The 18562-nt window shown below is 37.7% G+C and overlaps 1 protein-coding gene across 5 annotated transcripts in view; it reads right to left on the bottom strand.

Annotated features, from left to right (window-relative positions):
• The window catches only part of ZNF318 (zinc finger protein 318), a 39089-nt gene that overhangs the window by 4387 nt on the left and 16140 nt on the right, over nt 1–18562 (bottom strand). For all 5 annotated transcript variants that reach the window (XR_003373612.2, XR_015744043.1, XM_087935818.1 and 2 more), the window contains exons 3-9: nt 15700–16303; nt 8787–10205; nt 6683–6782; nt 6157–6425; nt 5570–5761; nt 1033–1132; nt 467–585 (exon numbers count right to left, since the gene is read on the bottom strand). Coding sequence is in view for 3 of the 5 variants with exons in the window: in XM_026695532.2 (XP_026551317.1) it covers nt 467–585; nt 1033–1132; nt 5570–5761; nt 6157–6425; nt 6683–6782; nt 8787–10205; nt 15700–16303 (2803 nt within the window). In the remaining 2 variants the exon portion in view is untranslated. The remainder of the gene's footprint in view (nt 1–466; nt 586–1032; nt 1133–5569; nt 5762–6156; nt 6426–6682; nt 6783–8786; nt 10206–15699; nt 16304–18562) is intronic.

The raw sequence follows: 18562 nt of genomic DNA, 5'->3' as shown, positions 1-18562 counted from the left end.
CTTTCTTATTCTGCTACCTGATGAATTAACTGTATTTACTGGAAAAGAGGCTGGGGGGTGGGAGGAATGACATAATTTATACCTTTTAAGTAGCACAAGTCAAGCATTAAAAACTTTCTGAATTTCTACTAAGAATATTGAGATGATATTTTTAACAAAATGAAAAAGACAAAAGTGCCAGATAGCAAAGTAAATATAAAAAAAGTAAAATACAGCCACATTCAAAAGTTATGACCTGCTTTATATTAAATCACATTTCTGATTCTTCAGCACAGTTTGTACTTGCAGGCAATAGCTCCCTACAGTCAACGAATATCATGTCCCACCTATATCTAGAGATGTCAAAAATGGCTTTGTCCTACCTTGCTATTAACAGAAGTCAAGAGGAAAATTGCTTTTAAAAGACAGGGCATTAATTATGACATGCACTAATGAGTTATATGAAACTAATATTCTGGAGACTAACCTTATATTTCTCATTATGTAGATGACTTTTGACGTGTTGTTCTGCTGATATCTGGTCTCCAAAGAATTCGCTGCAGAGTTGGCAGTAGTATCCAGTGACTGGGATAAGAAATTCAGAACCTAAAATGCCCCCCCGCAAGATTCAGTCACAAAAAATGATTAGGAAACTATGTAATTTTAGTAAGCACAAAGCAACAATTAAGGTAGTATCAGCAAAATATATTATGGATCCTAAACACAGTTCCTGTTAGAATAATTTGATCTGAAATTTTAAATAAAAACATGGAATTGTCCATCATTCCTTATTACAGTTATTTCAACCCAGTATACAGATCAAATATAATTTGCTTTTCCACTTCTACTTACTTCTGAAGTAAAGCATTAATCAAGAAAAAAAAATTGCTTAAAAATTAGAAAAAAATCTAAACAGAGTCGCCAGAATCATGAGATGGGCGACAAATAAATTTGATAAATAAATAACAAATAAGCAAAGCTGCACACTGCTTAACATTAAAATGGCCTGTGATAGTGTGCTCTGAGCAATTAAAAGTAAGACAGACAGCATACCTTTGGCTGGAACAGGTATTTTGTCAATTCGTTTTGTGACTTCCTGCTTTGTTTCATTTTGAGTCTTTGCTGCCCAGGGTCTATTATATGGATCCAGGGTCTATTTGCACAATGACAAAAACATATAGACTGATACATAAAAAAGATGCTTGGCTTTTGGTCAAAGTTAAGATTAGTCAAAAAGAAATTGATACCAGCAGCATATGTGGAAGAATTGCAATCCCTCTCTCCACAATAACTTACTACAAATAAAGTATGAAAAGTTAAAAACGTATCAGTTTGTATGTACTCTATCATCTCACAAACTGCAGTCAAATCAAACTGATCCTATGGTTTAAACCAGTGGTCGCCAACCGGTGGGCCGCGGTCCACTGGTGGTCCGGGAGAAAAGTTTGGTGGTTCGCAGAAAAATGTCACCCCCAAAGCAATTAATCCAGGCTGCACGAGAACACAAGGCTGCGCTGCCCACATGGCCTGCTGGAACACAAGGCTTGTGTCACTTGCATTGCGAACAATACGAGGTAGTGAGGGGAGGAGGAAAAGAGTGGGGGGGGGGAGAACTTGCCTGGCTACCAGGCTGCTTCTTTCCACTTCTTTCTTCTGCTTTTGGCTGCACGCAAGGAAAGCATCAAAAGTCTTTCTTTCTCTCCCCCAAACTCTGCCAGAAATGAGTCTTTGGGACTGTGCAAGGCATCCTGCTCCAAAATGCTGCACCGGCAAAGACTCATTTCAGGTGGAGTTTGGGGGAGAGAAAGAAAGACTTTTGCTGCTTCTGCTGCTTTCCTTGCATGAAGCCAAAAGCCTGCCCCTCCCTCCCTGACAACAGAGCTGGAAATGGTATCCTGCGATCCCAAATAAAGAACAATCGATTGGTAGGAAAATAGGTGGGGAATTTTTCTGCAGACTTTTTTGGGGGTTTTCCCAGGATCTCTGCAGACAGAGACCTTGGGAAAATCCCCCCAAAAGTCTGCAGGAAAATCCTCCATCCCGTTATCCTACAGATGGATCATTTTTATTTGGGATTGCAGAATACCTCCCCCCCAGAACAGAGCTGAAAAGCAGGTTAGGAATGTGGCTGCCTTGTAGGGGGTGTGTGTGTGTGTGTGTGTGTGTGTGTGTGAGTGAGAGAGAGAGAGAGAGAGAAAGAGAGAGAGAGAGAGAGAGAGAACATCATTGCCAACCCTCCGAGGTTAGATCAGATCTCTCTATCTCTCCCCTCCCCCAACGTCAGCAAGCCACCGTCAGTCAAAATTCATATGAGTGGTCCACGGGATTTAAATTATGAGTTTGGTGGTCCCTGAGGTCCAAAAGGTTGGCGACCCCTGGTTTAAACAATTGATTACAAATCCCAAAAAATGTCAGTTCTATAAATTTCAATCTTTCCTCTCAGATTTCTTAGTAATTTTTTATTCCTACATTGAGAGGAAAAATTGGAACTATAGCCTGCGAATACACAGTAACAACAAACTTTGGTTCACAACTAAACTCAAGCAGCTACATTGTGCCAAAGGGGAAACCTACAGGAAAGGATTGCTGTACAATCAGGCCAGAAATGTATTAAGAAAGGAGATCAGAGCAGTAAAAAGAAGCTACTTTGAAAAGTTGAGGAATCAGCTCTCAACAAATGAACCAGCAATTTTGTGGAAAACCCTTAAAGACATCACTGGCTACCACAAACCTCCTTCCCATGCAGAAGAGAAATAACAACTGGCAGATGACCTGAATGTGTTTTACTGTAGGTGGCAGGCGTTTGCAGTTCGTTGGGCATTAACATCCCGGAGGCATTTGTTTGAGGGGGCTCAAGTCCTGTTTGAGGTATGGACTGATCACAGGAATCTTGAGTCACTGCAATCACCTCCGAAACTATACCTTAAACATGTACAGTGGGCATTATATTTCCAGCACTTTAACTTCGTGTTGAGATATATGCCTGCTGTAAAGAACTTCATGGCAGATTCACTCTCACGGTTACCACAATATAACAACCAGAGAGATGAGGTAGTACAATCTCTTATCCCAGGACAGGATTCCATGTGTTCATTGAAATCCCAATTGACAACAGAACTTCACGAAGCAATACAGAATGATCCATGGTTGAAGGAGAATCCCACCCTATGTGAAAGTCGGGACAGATTGGCATGGAGGGATACAAAGCTGTATATACCTCTAGCACTACGAGACATAGTACTAAAACACCGTCATGATTCTAAACAGGCAGGCCACTATGGATTTTTGAAGACGTTACATCTGGTGAAACGTCAATTTTGGTGGCCAGCTATGAGAGCAGAGATAGAGACCTATATTAAAGAATGTACTGTTTGTGCTACTGCGAAAATGAGGTCAGGAAAGCCATTGGGATTATTACAACCAGTCTCAGACACTCACCGTTCATGGTTAGCCATGAACATGTGAATGCACCATGTCTACAATGACGATTCCATACACAATACCCTATGAAAGCAGGGGGCAGAGTACAGAGGATTACCGGGTTACCCTTGGTAATATTATGTTGTTCCCTGTTTTGCAGGCGGACCTATGGTAGAGGGGGCTGCCTGTCAGGTTCTGAGTGCAACGCTGCTTCGGAGACCGCCAGTTCGCCGGACTCAGTGAGAATCATCCTTCTGGGAGGCTGAGCTGCCCTGGTTGCCGCCGGCACTGTATCTGTCCTATGCTGCGAGCGCCTGATGTCCAACTGTGCTAGGAGTCACACTATGATGATGTAGTCAACTTGATGTAGCTCTGGATGCATCCCGGCCGCCGAAGACTTAATTTGACAGCTGAACATCTGCCGGTGTATTTACAATGACAGGGACATCTAGTTGCTACGGAGCAGCTTGGGAGCCAGTTGGGAAACTCATAGGTGAGGGGTGGAGGTAGGAATGGATCGGGGGGGGGGAATGGTGAAGGTGGCACAGGGTGGGGATAAATTATAAAAAGGCGAGATAGGATAAGGAAGTAGGCATTTGTGATGGTGAGCTATCAGAAGGGGGGGTAATGAGCTAGTCGGGGCCAGAATTGCAGCTGCGTATAGGCATGGGTGTCACTGTTGTAATAAAAGGGAATGGGGTGGGGAAACACTCAACGCTAATCTTGCCTGGCTTTGAGCCATTCTTGCTGGGAGAGTTTGTTATTTGCTTATCACAGAATAAACTATCCTTGGCCTACAGAAGAGCTTGCGTCTTTATTCACTTTGGGGCAAATCTTCAAGACTCAAGGATCAGCTGAGAGTAGGTCTGTGATCACAGAATAAGATGTGCAAGAGAAAAGCACCAAGCCCATATAAGGAAAAGCACCAGGCCCAGATAAGGTAACTGTTTGCTTGAATGTTTGTACTGACCAATTGGCCCCAATCTTCACCTGCATCTTTAATAAATCGCTAGAGATGTGTTATGTTCCTTCTTGCTTCAAATGCTCCTTGTGCCAAAGAAACCATCCATCAAGGAGCTGAAAGACTATGGACAGATTGCTGTGACATCCATAGTTATGAAAACCTTTGAAAGGCTAGTACTGGCCCCCCGAAAACCATCACAATTCCACTGTTAGACCTATTACAATTTGCCTAATGAACAAATAGACAGGCAGATAATTCTGTTAATATGGCACTGCACCACATCTTACAACATCTTGAATCTCCAAGGACCTATGCAAGGGTCCTTTTTGTAGACTTCAGCTCAGTATTCAATACCATCATTCCAGATATTCTTCTCACTAAACTAATTCAGCTAGCTGTGCCTGATCACATTTGTAAGCGGCTTATGAGCCCATTTTCAGTGGCAGAGCTCTCGGGCCACCACAGGCGCCCTGACACGAGTGACATCAAGCTGGCCACGCCCAGTGTTATTGTGTAAAATACATAATCCAGGAAGACGGCTGCGAAAATATCTATAGACCCCTGACATCCTGGACATAAACTGTTTCAACTTCTTCCCTCAAGATGACACTATAGGGCATTGCACATCAAAACAACTAGACACAAAGACAGTTCCACCCGCCACCCCCCCGAATGCTATAATTCTGCTAAACAACTAATTCCCACAAGACTGTCTATGCCCTAGGATGTCAAACCACCTAGTAGGGCTGTATTAATTATTATCCTGTCCTATTACCTTAGATTCTTTTGACTATAACTTTGATGTTGTATCTCAAGATTTCTGTTGATTATTTCTATTCTATTCTAAAATGTCAGCTTTTCCGAATTTGCTTATGGTAGAGACACTATAGAATATAGATAAGTGGATTTATTCCCAAGTTCATCGGTCAAAAACCCAGAGATTTCACATATCACTTAAGATGACACAAAGCTTCAGTTTCCATAACAGTGTAGGCTTTAATGACAGTGTATTGATAAATATAGATTGAATAATGAAGTCCAATATTGGCTGCTATGCAAGTCAATTTTAAGTAAATATAACAATGCTAAATAAACAAGTAAACTAACTTTTTAAAGGCATACTTAATTAGCATGGGACTCTTTGCCATTAAAAATGTATTTTATAGCTTATATACATTAATTGCAAATTGATTATTGGACACATACCTGTCTATGTTTCTTATTATGCATATGTGTGAAGAAATCAAACATAGTTCCACAGGTAGTATTGCAATCTTTACACCAATGATTCCCTGTATCATAGTAGTCATAAATACTGGTCCCTTGCAATGGCTGTGAAGATGATTCCATAGGCTTAGGACTCTTTTCCTTGAATCTGTCACTATTAGTTTTTGGTTCCTACATTAAAAAAAACATCTATGAGGTATACAATAAGAGAATTCCTTAAAACCAGCTTTTAGTAAATATTACGCCCACATACATACACTGTGTCTATGTGTGTGTAAGAAACAGAGAGACCAATTGCAATATAGATCATATTCTGGTCAAGCCAAAGAATATTTCATTGTTTCAGTGAGGTGGAATTACCATTTTTTTTAGGCCTATTAAAGAGGCAATGGCAAAACCGTTTCTGCAATGTTACAAATAAATCTGCAGGGAATTGTCCAGGCGGTCAACACAGACTCAAAGGCACAGCACACATCGCCCGCGTGCGCACACCCACACCAGGGGCAAAAAAATGTCCTTTCTTTCATACAGGCTATAATAAGTTAGCATCAGTACCTAGAATTTACCTTGACTAGATCAGAAGTTTTCTCCTGAGTCCTTGCATTTTCTGAAGACTCTTTACTTTCTGAAGATAGTTTCCGGGATTTCTCAAAAATATTAATCCCCAGGATCTGGGCTACCTTGTCAAGTTCAGATTGTTTCTTCTCTGCAGCATCAGCATTCATCTTCAGCTGAGCTATTTCCTTCGCAATGTTATCTTGCAGTCGGTTGACTTCTATTAGTAAAGGGTCTTTGTGTCCATCCTTCTCCCTCCGTTTCTTCCGAAGCAATTCCCCTGAATCAAACAAAGTGGTTGAGTACAAAAGGTAAAAAAATTAAGCTCACAAATGCAAAATGATTGTAATCATTAACGTTATTAAATATCATGGCTCACCCAAATGTCACAAGGGGTGCACCACTGAGTGTAGTAAATTCTGGGATGCATATAATAGAAAGGTAGCAAACGTAAGCCATTTAATCCAGCTGATTATATAATATCAAACTCTATTTAAAAACATCCCAGGAAAGATGGGGCATGAGAAGAAACAGTACCTTGTTGTTTTGAAAGTCTGTTTAATTCAGCTCTGAGATAATGTAGTTTTTTTTGCCGTGCTTCCTGTTCAGCTTTCAACTTCTCAATTTCTTCTACTACCTAAAATAGTGTTGAAGAAAAAAAACTGCATAAACCACCATCTTCCTTAGCAAAAGGTAAAGCAACATTGCAAAAATCAATGTGGTAATTAAAGTACATTGCACCTTGAATCCAAGTGATTTCAATGACTTTCGAGTAATCATCTGAATAATTGTGCAAATTTAACTTTTATCAGAGATAGCATCTCTTTTGTTATATGTTGCATCTGTGTTTATTTTTCAGTGAAGGATCACATCAAAATTCTATAGCATTAACTATCTTCTGCTGGGAAGTACTATGGTCTATAAGTCAATTTTAAGTAAGTCACAAGCCATGCAAGATAAAGTATATTTAAACCTATTGAAATTAATGGACTGAAGTATCTGCAACCACTTTTGGAATCAATCAATTCCAACACAGTACAAATATTTTAAGTATGTAAATGTGTATTAAATAACACAAATGTATTATGTCTGAGTTAAGCATTCATAATTTTTAAATGGTTTTCTTCACTACTGAATGAAAAACAAGCAAAAATATAACAAAACTACAATACAGAATAATTTTTCACCATGAACTTAATTCACTTGAAATTTATCTCCATGTTTGGTTTCTTCCTTGGCTAATATTTGTTAATTTTAATGTTAATATTGATCATTTTAATGTTTTAAATGTCTTATATTGTTATTTTCATCATGTAGTAAGCTGCCCAGAGTCAGTGTATAAATTTAATAAATAAATCTGCCTATTTCCAAGATTATGATCTTGTCCAGCAGTCCCCAAACTTTGTTTCTTGGTGGCCTAGCAGGGGGGAGGGGAATTGGGCCATACAAGTGGTAGGCTGTTGTGCACATGCACAGGTAGAGTTGCACAAGCTGAGCTATGCACACCTGTACATGCCGGCCTGGCTCTGAAAAGGCCCCAGCCCAGGGGTTGGGAACCTCTGATCTAGTCTGTTTCATTCTAAAATACTAATTATCCCTTGAAATCAGGGTCTAAAACATTTTTAACTCAAAATATTTCAAAGTTAAAATAAAATGAACTCTTTTGACACCACAGGAAAATATTCTGTTTTGTCCCTACAATAAAAGAAAAAAAAACAATGCAAGTTTCTGGTCACAAAAAATAACCTTTAAATGAATGGTTTATTCATGATATGGAGTATCATGGCTATCTTGTATATTTCAAGCTTAAAACAGAACATATTTTTATAAGGTTGGAATAAAGCATTTAAAACATGTTGAATTTTATTTTCTCAGAAAACATAAACAACCTGACTATCCCAATAGAATATTTCAAGTGATGCTAGTGATGCTTTTCTCCAGGTTCAAAACAGTATTTGGTTTTCATATTATGGATATTCCTACTAGAAACACATTTATGAAGTTTGTTTACCAAACCAAGTTTACAGAGCTTACATATGAAATACAATATAATTAAAATATTAAACGCAATCTAATCAATTAAAATTCCAGCATAAGCACCTACATTTTATTGAGTTTGGTACTGCTGGTTATTTCTGGAAGAGTCAAAAATTTACTAGCTTTCAGAACGCCAGGAGGCTGAGAACATCCTTATCTGAAGGGCTAAGATACTCCAAATAAGTGGGACTTTTTGCAGAAAATGCCCATTGTTACACCCCTTTCCACCATAATTCCTGGTAGGCAGAAACCTTTAGTAGGCCTTCCTAGATGTCTGTGTAGGACAGATAGAACTATTGAGGAAAGGAATTCCCTAGGATATCAAGGCATTAAGGTCTATATTGGAACGTTCTATTCAGAAACCTACTGATAGCCAATGCAGTTCTCACAGCAGAGATGAAATATGACAGTATCATGACTAACCATCCAATATGCCTGCTACTGTGTTCAGGAGCAGCTTAGATTTTTTGAAGTTTTCAAGTAGTTATAATGTAAGCAAAATTCAAAAAGAAAATTTAGTGAAACTGAAAAATATACACAGATGTTCAACATTTTAGGCCTTTACATTATATATTTAAAATAGTTTTTTTTTTAAAGTACCCACCTTTTGTTTCCTAGAAGCTCGATTTTTTTCATCAGGTATTCTTTCCTTGGAACCTCTTAATGAAGGTTGAGAGAACTGAGGGTGTAATTTTGAATAAGAAGCTACTGTAGGGATTTGCACAAGCACAGAGTCATCTCTTTTGGTATCAGGAGTCCCTTTGGCTGTGGAAACTGTCTCAATAACTCTAAGATTGGGCCGTGTTGGATTTGATGGCACTGTTAGTGTGACAAGTCCATGCATATCTGTAAGCCCAGGGTCAGTCTGCTGAGCATACATGGGCCAGCCAGAAGCTGCATAAGCCATGTAGTGTCCATACGCATCATAGCCAGGAGGGGCCATTGTGGGAGAAGGATAGTTTTGTGGCAACTGTGGTGTAGGAAAAGGTGAAAAGCTTGGAAGTCTGTATTGGGAAACAGAGGTGGGTGTAGGTGACAAATTAGGAAGAGATGGTGGAGCTGATGGAATTAGAGATAGTGGAGGAACAGACTGCTCAACTGTGTCAGGAGGATTATCTCGTCCTAACATTTTGCTTGTATTGTGCTCAGATTTTGTAACAGAGGATCTAACTTTAGATAATGGATAAGAACTAGTAGGTGAGAGAGAGTGCTTCTGGTTTGATTCGGGAGAATAAGTTTCACTGCGATTGCGACGCCTCTCCCACATTTCTGGTTTGGAAGAAGCTACTGAATAGCGATCAGGTGAACGAGATGACTTTTTTCCATGAAGACGTTCCTGAGTACGAGTAGCAAGTTTACCTATTTCGGCCACCCCAATGTCAAGACCAATAGTTTTAAGCAAACTATGAATCTTCTCATACTCTGGTCTGGATTCATCTAATGGTTTTGGTTTTACAGTTGAAGGAGGTGGAGAACCTACTTTTTGACTTACAGATTCCTTCTCATCACTCAATGTTAGCTTTTGAGGAGATGGAGAGCTGGTATTACAATCGTCATCATCATCACCATAAAGAAATTTCTCTTCATCCTCAAGGTCATCAGGAAAACTGTTCCTTTTTTTTTCTTCCATATTATTAGAGTCTGCCATGACTCCCAAAATGCCCAGAATGCGTGAAAAGCCACTTCCATCCTGGCTGGCTCTTTCATGAGGAAGCAGGAAATCACCAGGCTGGTCAACAGACTCTGATGTTGACTCATGAGACTCTTTTTGTTTTAGAAAATTTTCAGAGTTTTGCTCAGTAGGAAGAGTATTTTGATGTGGACCAGAAAATGGTCTCCAGTCAGGTTCACTGCCTTGAGTTTCCTTACTGGTAGACTCTGCAACTGCACTTTTGTTGAATTGTTTGAGGAAATTCTCTACCTCCAATGAAAAAGGAGCAACGCTACTACGCTGGGGCAAAGAATGATTTGAAAGAAGTGGGGGATCTTTAATAGAGGAAGAACCGCTAGAAAAGACTTCAGGCTAAAAAAGAAAAAAAACCATCATTTGTTACTGCATTCCATAATTAATGTAATCAATAGTCAATTTCATAAGACAACATCTTCATATAGTTGAATTATACTCAATAGTTTAAAACCCAAACAGGAAATTATAAAAAGAAAAAATTGAGACTGAAAAACACATGCATGTTTCAAAATATTGTGTGGTTATTTTTGTCACAGTACTATAGATATTGCACAATTATATCTGAGTTTATATCTAAAGTCACAACACTTATCTCTTTGATAAAGAAGCTCAGAGTGCTGCAAAAGTGATAAGTATCAGATGAATAATGGTAACATGCTCCAATGCGGTCCAATCTATTTTGCAATGTTGTGTTGCTGAGAAATAAAACTAATAATACAACAAAAATTGTGTCAGTTTGATTGTCTTGGTAGTAACCATCCCTCTCCCATATAGGACAAGTGAAACGGTTGACTTGCCCTCAATCATACTTACACAAAACCAATTTTAATTGGCTTGGCGATCCTCATACCTTGATCCCTGATTATTTGGGATCCCCTAACAATGATTAAAAAGGAGAAAAAAAAGCTTATGTCAAAGGAATAGCAAAGGAGGAACACAGTGACTAAGAAGAGTGAAAATGTTAAAAGGTTGCTTTGAGGAATCGAAAAAAATGCATTTTACAGCTCCAAGGACATTTTAATACTAAATTTGCATTTCAAAATCAAAACTAAAGACAGTTGCAACAAAAGACCTCAGTATAGTAATAACCTACTAAGATAAGATTGGGCCCCACTTTGGCACTCTTTCACGAGGCTCTGAAGACATGGTTCTGCCAATGGGCCTGGGGATCCCAGAATGATATGGAGTGCATTAAGTGGCTCATTTGCCAAGTGGAGGGATTATTGCTTTTTATATTGTTTTTGTACTGGGATTTTATTCTTGTAAACCACTCAGAGTTACTGAGAATAAATTGGGCAGCCATATACATTTTCATAAATAAATATTAATATTTACTATTTTTATTTTGTTCTCTAAATATTAGGAGACAATAGATTTTACCATATGTTCATGACTATTAGTAAGGTTAATTTGGGGAGGGGGACAGAGTTTTATGTCTGTTTGTAGAAAACAGACCCTCAATTAATAATTAACATTATTTAATTTGGCTTACACAGGTAGTCCTTGACTTTCACTTAACAATTGTTCAAAATTAGGACTTAGAAAAAGTGACTTGCTACTTGCTACCTGTACTCACACTTGTGACTGCTGCACCTTCCCCAGGGTCACCTGATCACAATTCAGGTTCTTGGCAAGAGGTCACATTATTGCTAATTGCAATGTTTTGTTTTTGTCAATTCTGGTCAAAAAACACCCATTAGGGAAGCTGTATTTGTCTAATATCTATGTGATTCGCTTATAACCATATTATTTGTTTAGCAAATGGTTTAATTTTCTTAACAACCACCATAATATTTTTTTCTCAAATTTGCCACCTAAAATTAACACCAAATTTAATTTTTCTTTCTCTATTGTACCTTATCAAGAAGCCGGATTCTGCCTAAAAATAGATAAATTTAAATATTTTATAATTTTAAAAAACATAAAATCAACCTGAAACCAACATAATATCAGGTATTCTTGAACAACCTATATTGAATGTCTATAATCTCCTTCATTGTAGAAGATAGAAAACGTTTGCCCCACAATCACAACCCTTGAATCAGAATCTGTTTAAATACTTGTATATTGTAGATAATGCAGACCAACTGAGAAAGGCCAGAAGAAAGTTTGGGAACAACTGTGATTCTCAGTGCATTCTTTATGAAAGTGAATAACTAACTGAACAAGTAATTCAAGGGGAAACGTCTTCATACTTCCATAAATTTTACTACAATGTGGAAGAAAGCTTCCAAGAAATTGCAACATATCTAGAATCATGAAAGCGAATCAAACTAATTAATCTAGAACAAATTATGACACACTGAGATATATGTTAATTTAAAATTTGTTGTATTTATTTGTTATTATATTTTTATTTTGCTTTTGTTAGCCATATTCTTGAAATGGGCAAGCCATATACTATGAATGAATGAATGAATGAATGAATGAATGATCAATCATGAAACAGGTGACTCATAGGAGGATTCAACCATATAGAAGAACCAGATTGGATCTTTGAAAAAATAAAACTGTCTTAGCTTCTGGTAATTCAGTCACTACAAAGTGACTACTTCTTTAAAACTTACCAACCACGCTGAAAAGACTGGAAGAAGACCTAAGGGAATAGAAAACTTTCTATTCAGCACTTTCTTCCTTTTCTTCACTAGGACCTAACTATTTTAGTGTATCCTGTAAGACTAAAGAAAATCAATACAGTATCTTCTTCCCCAATTTTCTCCTTCTACTTCTTCCACAGCCTTGACACCCTGATCTGAAGGCCAACAGAAATCACTAATCAGTTCACCACTTAAGCCTGATTAACCATAGTTTTATTTTACAAACTGACATCTGTGTATATTTAGACAATCTGTTCTTTGTATATTTAACAATCTTAGTTTGTTTATTGCAGAGTCCAGTGGGAAACCAATCAAAATTCTGGACTTCACATATTAATACTGGTATATTTTTAGTTTTCTATTTTTATTGTTAACTGATGTATATGTTACTAAATTAATTATATATACTACATGAATCAATAGATAAGGTTCATTTTAATTAGAATATAGGACAATAGCCTTCATTTTTTCTTTTCATTTTTGCATATAAAATTAAAGATTTTTTTTGCAAAATATATAATCTGACATTCTAGATTAGTTCAAAAGCTGCAAACCTGCATGTAATACTTAATGTGACAAAATAAGAAAATATAACATGGGGCATTCTATGGAGGTCTATAATGGAAATAAGGTACCCTAAAATGTGCTGCTGCTCCCTCATTCTGTAGCAGATAGCCCCAAATTGGAATTGGGGAATCACATAGAAAGCACATGAGGGATCCTTGGTGCTCTCTGAGCTTGTTTTCTTGCAATCACCAGCACTGATGATATTACCTAGTATGGATAATGAAATGTCTGCAAAAAAAGAAGCAGGCTCAGAGAGCACCAAGGACCCCTCATTTTAAACCTGAACTGCATATATTCTCTTTTATTGATAGAGAGTCCACCTCTGTATTTTCAGAATATCAACAGAAGAAAGCTCCAATATCCAGTTAATCAAAAATATCCAGGGATAAAGTGAAAAAGAAGCAAAAGGAAAAAAAATGGGAAGATTAGTAAAATCCTTACCCAAGGAAACATAAATACAGGAAGCCCAGTTTCCCTCTCACTGTAGAAAATGGACCTTCACATTTCCAACAGTGAAGAAGGGCAGCCTATAGTGGGACATACCAAAATAATCTCACTGTGCAGGAATATGCAGAATGCAATCAGATTGAAACTATCCTCTGAAAGATACATTTCCCAAAGGAAGCAGATATTTGAATATTCAGTTTGCAATGCCTCAGGAAACAGAAGACCAGGTGCATGTGTCTGCTTGGATGCCATCAGTAGAGAATACAGATGAGACTACTGCATTCCTAGTGGAGTGTGCCATTACCCCCTCAAAACAACAGCACATTAACATCCCTAAGCCAAAGTTATGTACAGACACCTATCTGGATATGGTTGTGATAGAAATCTTGCAACTTAATACTCTTAAAATGACACAAAGCAGTAATCCTACGCTGTTGGGAAATAGTTCTTAATAGTTCCTCAGATGTTCAAAAAGTAATTCTTCCTCCAGGAGGGCTTCTTCAGGAGGTTTGGGACAAAAAGGTGGTTAATCACAGCTCCTGACTTTTGTGAAAGATTAAACTGATTTTTAGAATGAACACTGGATCTGGGCAGAGAACAGAAGTTATTAAGCAAATATTCATCTTTGAAGACGAAGTCTGAGAGTTTCTTGAAGAGATGATAGCCTTCAAAAATATTATTTTTTGAACACAGATATATGACATTCAAAAATTTGTTAGTTTGTGTCACTGTAGCTAGAACGAAGGACTGCTGGGGGGAAAACAATTGAAAAAAAAACTAGCGATGGTTACTCCTTCTGTTGTGATTGTAGCTTACCTTGCAAAACAAATAGGACAGAGAAAAAATAGGAAGCAAATAGAATCCTTGGCAAAGCTTTGGAAAAATGCTTTTTTTGTAAGAACCAAAAAGTCTGACTCTTAGAGTAGAGCAAGTGAAAAGGCCAATCCACTATGCCAGTGGCAGCTAACATTTTTGGGCTCTTGTGCTGAAAAGTGCGCACACCAGCACCCAGAAGGCAATGCGCGTGGGGCCCCCATGCCCCCTGCGCATGCGATCCCCCCACGCTGCCCTCTTACCTGCACTGCATCTGCCTCCCAGCTGATTTTTGGCCCGTTTGAGGACTTTTTCAACCTCCTGGAGGCTCGAGGAAAGTCTCTGCAGTCTTTGAAGATCAAAAAATGGGCCTGTTTCATCACTTCCAGTATTTCTGGAAATACAGGAAGTGATGAAACAGGCCTGTTTTTCGCCCTTCAAAGGCTGCAGAGGCTTCCCTCGAGGCTCTGGGATGCTGAAAATCAGCTGGGAGGCACGTGCTTGCACAGTGAGCTAAGTTTGGCTGGGGCTCGCATGCCCAAACAAATGGCTCTGTGTGCCACCTGTGGCACACATGCCATAGGTTCATCATCACGGCACTATGCAATCCATTTAGGGAAATGACTTAACACACAAAATGTCTAGAACTTGTTCTAGTCCTGCATACATTTTCAGCCTGGCCCACCAATTTTTTGGAGTGATGCTCCTGGCATGCCACTTAATGATTATGTGAAACTATCAGTCTGGAAAAAGTTACACAATCTAGTTCACTGCATACCACTTATCAATTCCTTCTGATTGTTTCATGAAATTCCAAAAGTAATCAGTTGTATATTTTAAATCATACAAATATAATTTAACCTTTACAACCTTTAAAATATATACTTTACATATATATTTTTGATAGATTAATATATACTTCTATTTTCATTTAAAGACTTTTTGTGTTTAGTAAACGTGTATTTTAAACACGTTTGGAGAGCATGTGTGGCAAGAGCTCCCACTTTTTATCTTGCAGGAGTTCAGTAAAAATTCAGGTGGGTATTTTTCTCCATTCAATCTTTTTGTAAACAAGGAGTCTTAAAAGCTTGCATATTTTTTCTGTGAATTTCATAAGGCTAATGAAGGCATTTCCCCAATATCCCCAAGTATATTGAAACTAAACTTTTAGCCATTAAAAATAATATATTCTTTAAGTTCTAAAATTTAGTTCACTGTGTATCACTAACTCTAGAAATACTTCCCTAGGATGACCATAATTATTTAAAGACTTATAGATGCCCTATAGATGCCCTAAATTTCAAAACAAATATGCCCATAAACTAACACAGTTGAAATTAAGCATTAAAGAGATTTTTCAAAATTACAACTGACAGTAACAAAAATGGAGTGGAGTGGTGTCAAACCTGTACAGGATGATCATCCACACGTTTCTTCAAAATAGATTTTTTGGGCATTGCTGGTGCCTCATCAGGTCTATAATGGTACTGAGGTTCAGAAGATTTCGTTGGATTAGTTGAACCAGTCATCGCATAGCTATTGCCTGATAGTTCCCGACTCAGATTTCTGCTCAGTTCCTCTTCTTTTCTTTTCCTTCTAGCACTTTCAAGTTCGCGAAAATCTTCATTGAGATATGTTGGACTTGGACTTCTACTAAAACTTCGTTTACGGTATTTTCGTGTTCCTGACAAGAAACCTTGTGGTTCCGTGTTCATGTCAAGTAATCTGTCATTTCTGTCATATCGAGGTCGTTTTGGCTCCCGCCCTCTATCGTCCAATGCATATAAGGATTTTCTAAGTAGTTCACCTTCCCTATCAGTTTCTCTTCGCTTATTCTCATAGTTCATGCTATAGTCTGATTGATGGAGGAAAACATCCCTATTGTGATAGTCATCATCATGTCTCCTACTGTAAGGACTAGCCTGATTTTCCTCACGAGAAGGATATCTCTCAAGGCTCCGACGACGTAAAAGGCTTCTGCTAAATATTGGTCCATCAGCCAAATCATCCCTGATTAGAGAGATACACAAATTATAACTTCATTCACAAATCTGAATAGTGTCAGTTGAACAGAAATGTTGAAAAGCAGCCTGCTTATGCATAATTATTTTTTCTTTCAACCTAATGCAATCAGTTCCAAATGTTTTATAACTTTCGCAACTGATTCATTTCCGATCACAAACCAAAGTATTTTGTTCTCAATTAAATCACTTCTAAAAAAAAGGTATTAATGAACAGAGGAAAGATAAAACCTAAGCACAGCCTGCAAATCCATTCACTAAATTCTATATTCAATTCAGGTTATTTTATTGCTCTCCTCCCATCTATACCTTTTGTTTTCATCTGTTCTGGAATGTCCTTCAGCCATTAAAACAGATTTGTCAAGAGAAGGAGAAGAGGAAATCCATTGGTGGGTGTTATTCCATCCACTGGACATAACTTATATTTCAAGATGGGGTTTAGGTCTTACATAAACTGTGCACCAGAATATCTTGATTTTCAAAGATATTCAAAAAGGAATTAGCAGAAAAATAAGAAATGTTACTGTCCTTTTGCCAGATATAATACTGAAATTTCAGTTCATGGAACAGCAACACTTCATCATGTCTACCTCTTAAAGTAGTTTTACCTACCTTCACTGTAAGAATGATATAGCAGTGTATATAATAATCTTACTTGTTTGACCTGCACCGTTAGTTCCCAGTTAATGGAAAAATTCATTTAATCGGGTTTTTTTCCTCTTGTTGATTTAGAATCATCTTTCACTTAAATTAGCCCATCCTGTGCCATAACAAATCACTGAGGTTCTACCATCATATGCTAGAAGTCAGAGAATATGGATGGAAATAGCAGTGACGTTCTATTATTCATTCTGCATTGATTAATCAAACATAGGGCTCCTGAGCTTGCATTTGTTGCCTGCCTGCCTTATTAAGTTCTTCTTATACCAACTGTTCACTGACTACATTATTTCTTTCCAACAACTCTCCTTCATAATGAAGGAATTTTTAAAAATCAACCTTTATTTGATCTCTCTCCCCAGTGTATGTGCTTTTGAAATTCAAAGGGAGCCAAAGGAGAAATTTGCCAGCTACTTTTCAATATAACACCGCAGATGGATTTGGAGCTACTGGGAATTCCTACTGGCAATTTTTCATCAAAATCCACTTATAATTGTATCTACTTAATCTCACCTTTCTACACACAATAGAGCTATCAAACTGCTTTGACACCTTTCCCACAGCAATATTGGGAAGGTATTTATCAGTAAATCTCTTTTGCAGAAACCCTTGCCCCAGAGGTAGTATTTAGCAGGTTCTGACCAGTTCTGGAGAAGCAGTAGTAGAAATTTTGAGTAGTTCAGAGAACCGGCAAAACACTGGAGAGTTTACAGTATCCTTCCCCTGCCACGCCCAAGCCACGCCCACCAAGCCATGTCCACAGAACCAGTAGTAAAAAAAATTGAAACCCATCACTGCAGCTTGCCCACATTTTCTTCCATTGCCCCTGCTGTGATAGCATACACTCTTATTGTTTTAATATGTCAACAGAATTCAATCCCACCTAGAAGTATATGCTGTTTTTCTAGTTTAGCAGGAAGAAAATTCAAACATTGTGAATACAGTGGCTCTTAATTAGCTCCTATCTCAATTAGAGGGAAAATATTATTTGTACCCTGATGCTACAGTATTTTGTTGCCAGCTCTCTTAATTCTCTGGATTTATCCCTTTTTTCTCTTTCCAGACTTTCTATTTTATTTTTATTTTATTTGTATTATATTCTTTTTAAATTGATTTTTCATATTTGCTCATCCTAGAATGAATCTATTTGTATTTATTTATAGATTTCTACACCACACATCTCACCTATTACATAAGTAAGTTTAATGAATGAATTTTCTTTTAGCTGGTGCTCTTATATATTCCACTGAAGCTTTCAGAATATCAGTTGGAAAACATTTGCAATTTGTATCCCTAATTATGTTAGCAACATGAAAATTCCTTTAGAATAATATAATTCAAATTGCTTACAATAGAAATTCCTATTTAGTGAAATTATTTTCCTCACATGGATCATTACAGTATGCAAGTGTGTTTGTAAAATATCAGTAGGTTTAAGAAAACCAAAGGATTGTCTCTATAAAAAAAGAAAAAAATTACCCCATTGAATACCACAATGATGCAGAACATGCTCTTTTGAAAAAAACAAAAAAATCAGGAACATCATGAAAGACACCATAACTAATTCATTCATGCCTTGAATAGGAAC

This window comes from Pseudonaja textilis, chromosome 1, assembly GCF_049901715.1.
Source record: "Pseudonaja textilis isolate UNSWEBS1 chromosome 1, rPseTex1.2, whole genome shotgun sequence".
NCBI classification, from domain to species: Eukaryota; Metazoa; Chordata; class Lepidosauria; order Squamata; family Elapidae; genus Pseudonaja; species Pseudonaja textilis.
The sequence above is the reverse complement of the archived record's forward strand: the minus strand, read 5'-3'. Positions and strand labels throughout refer to the sequence as shown.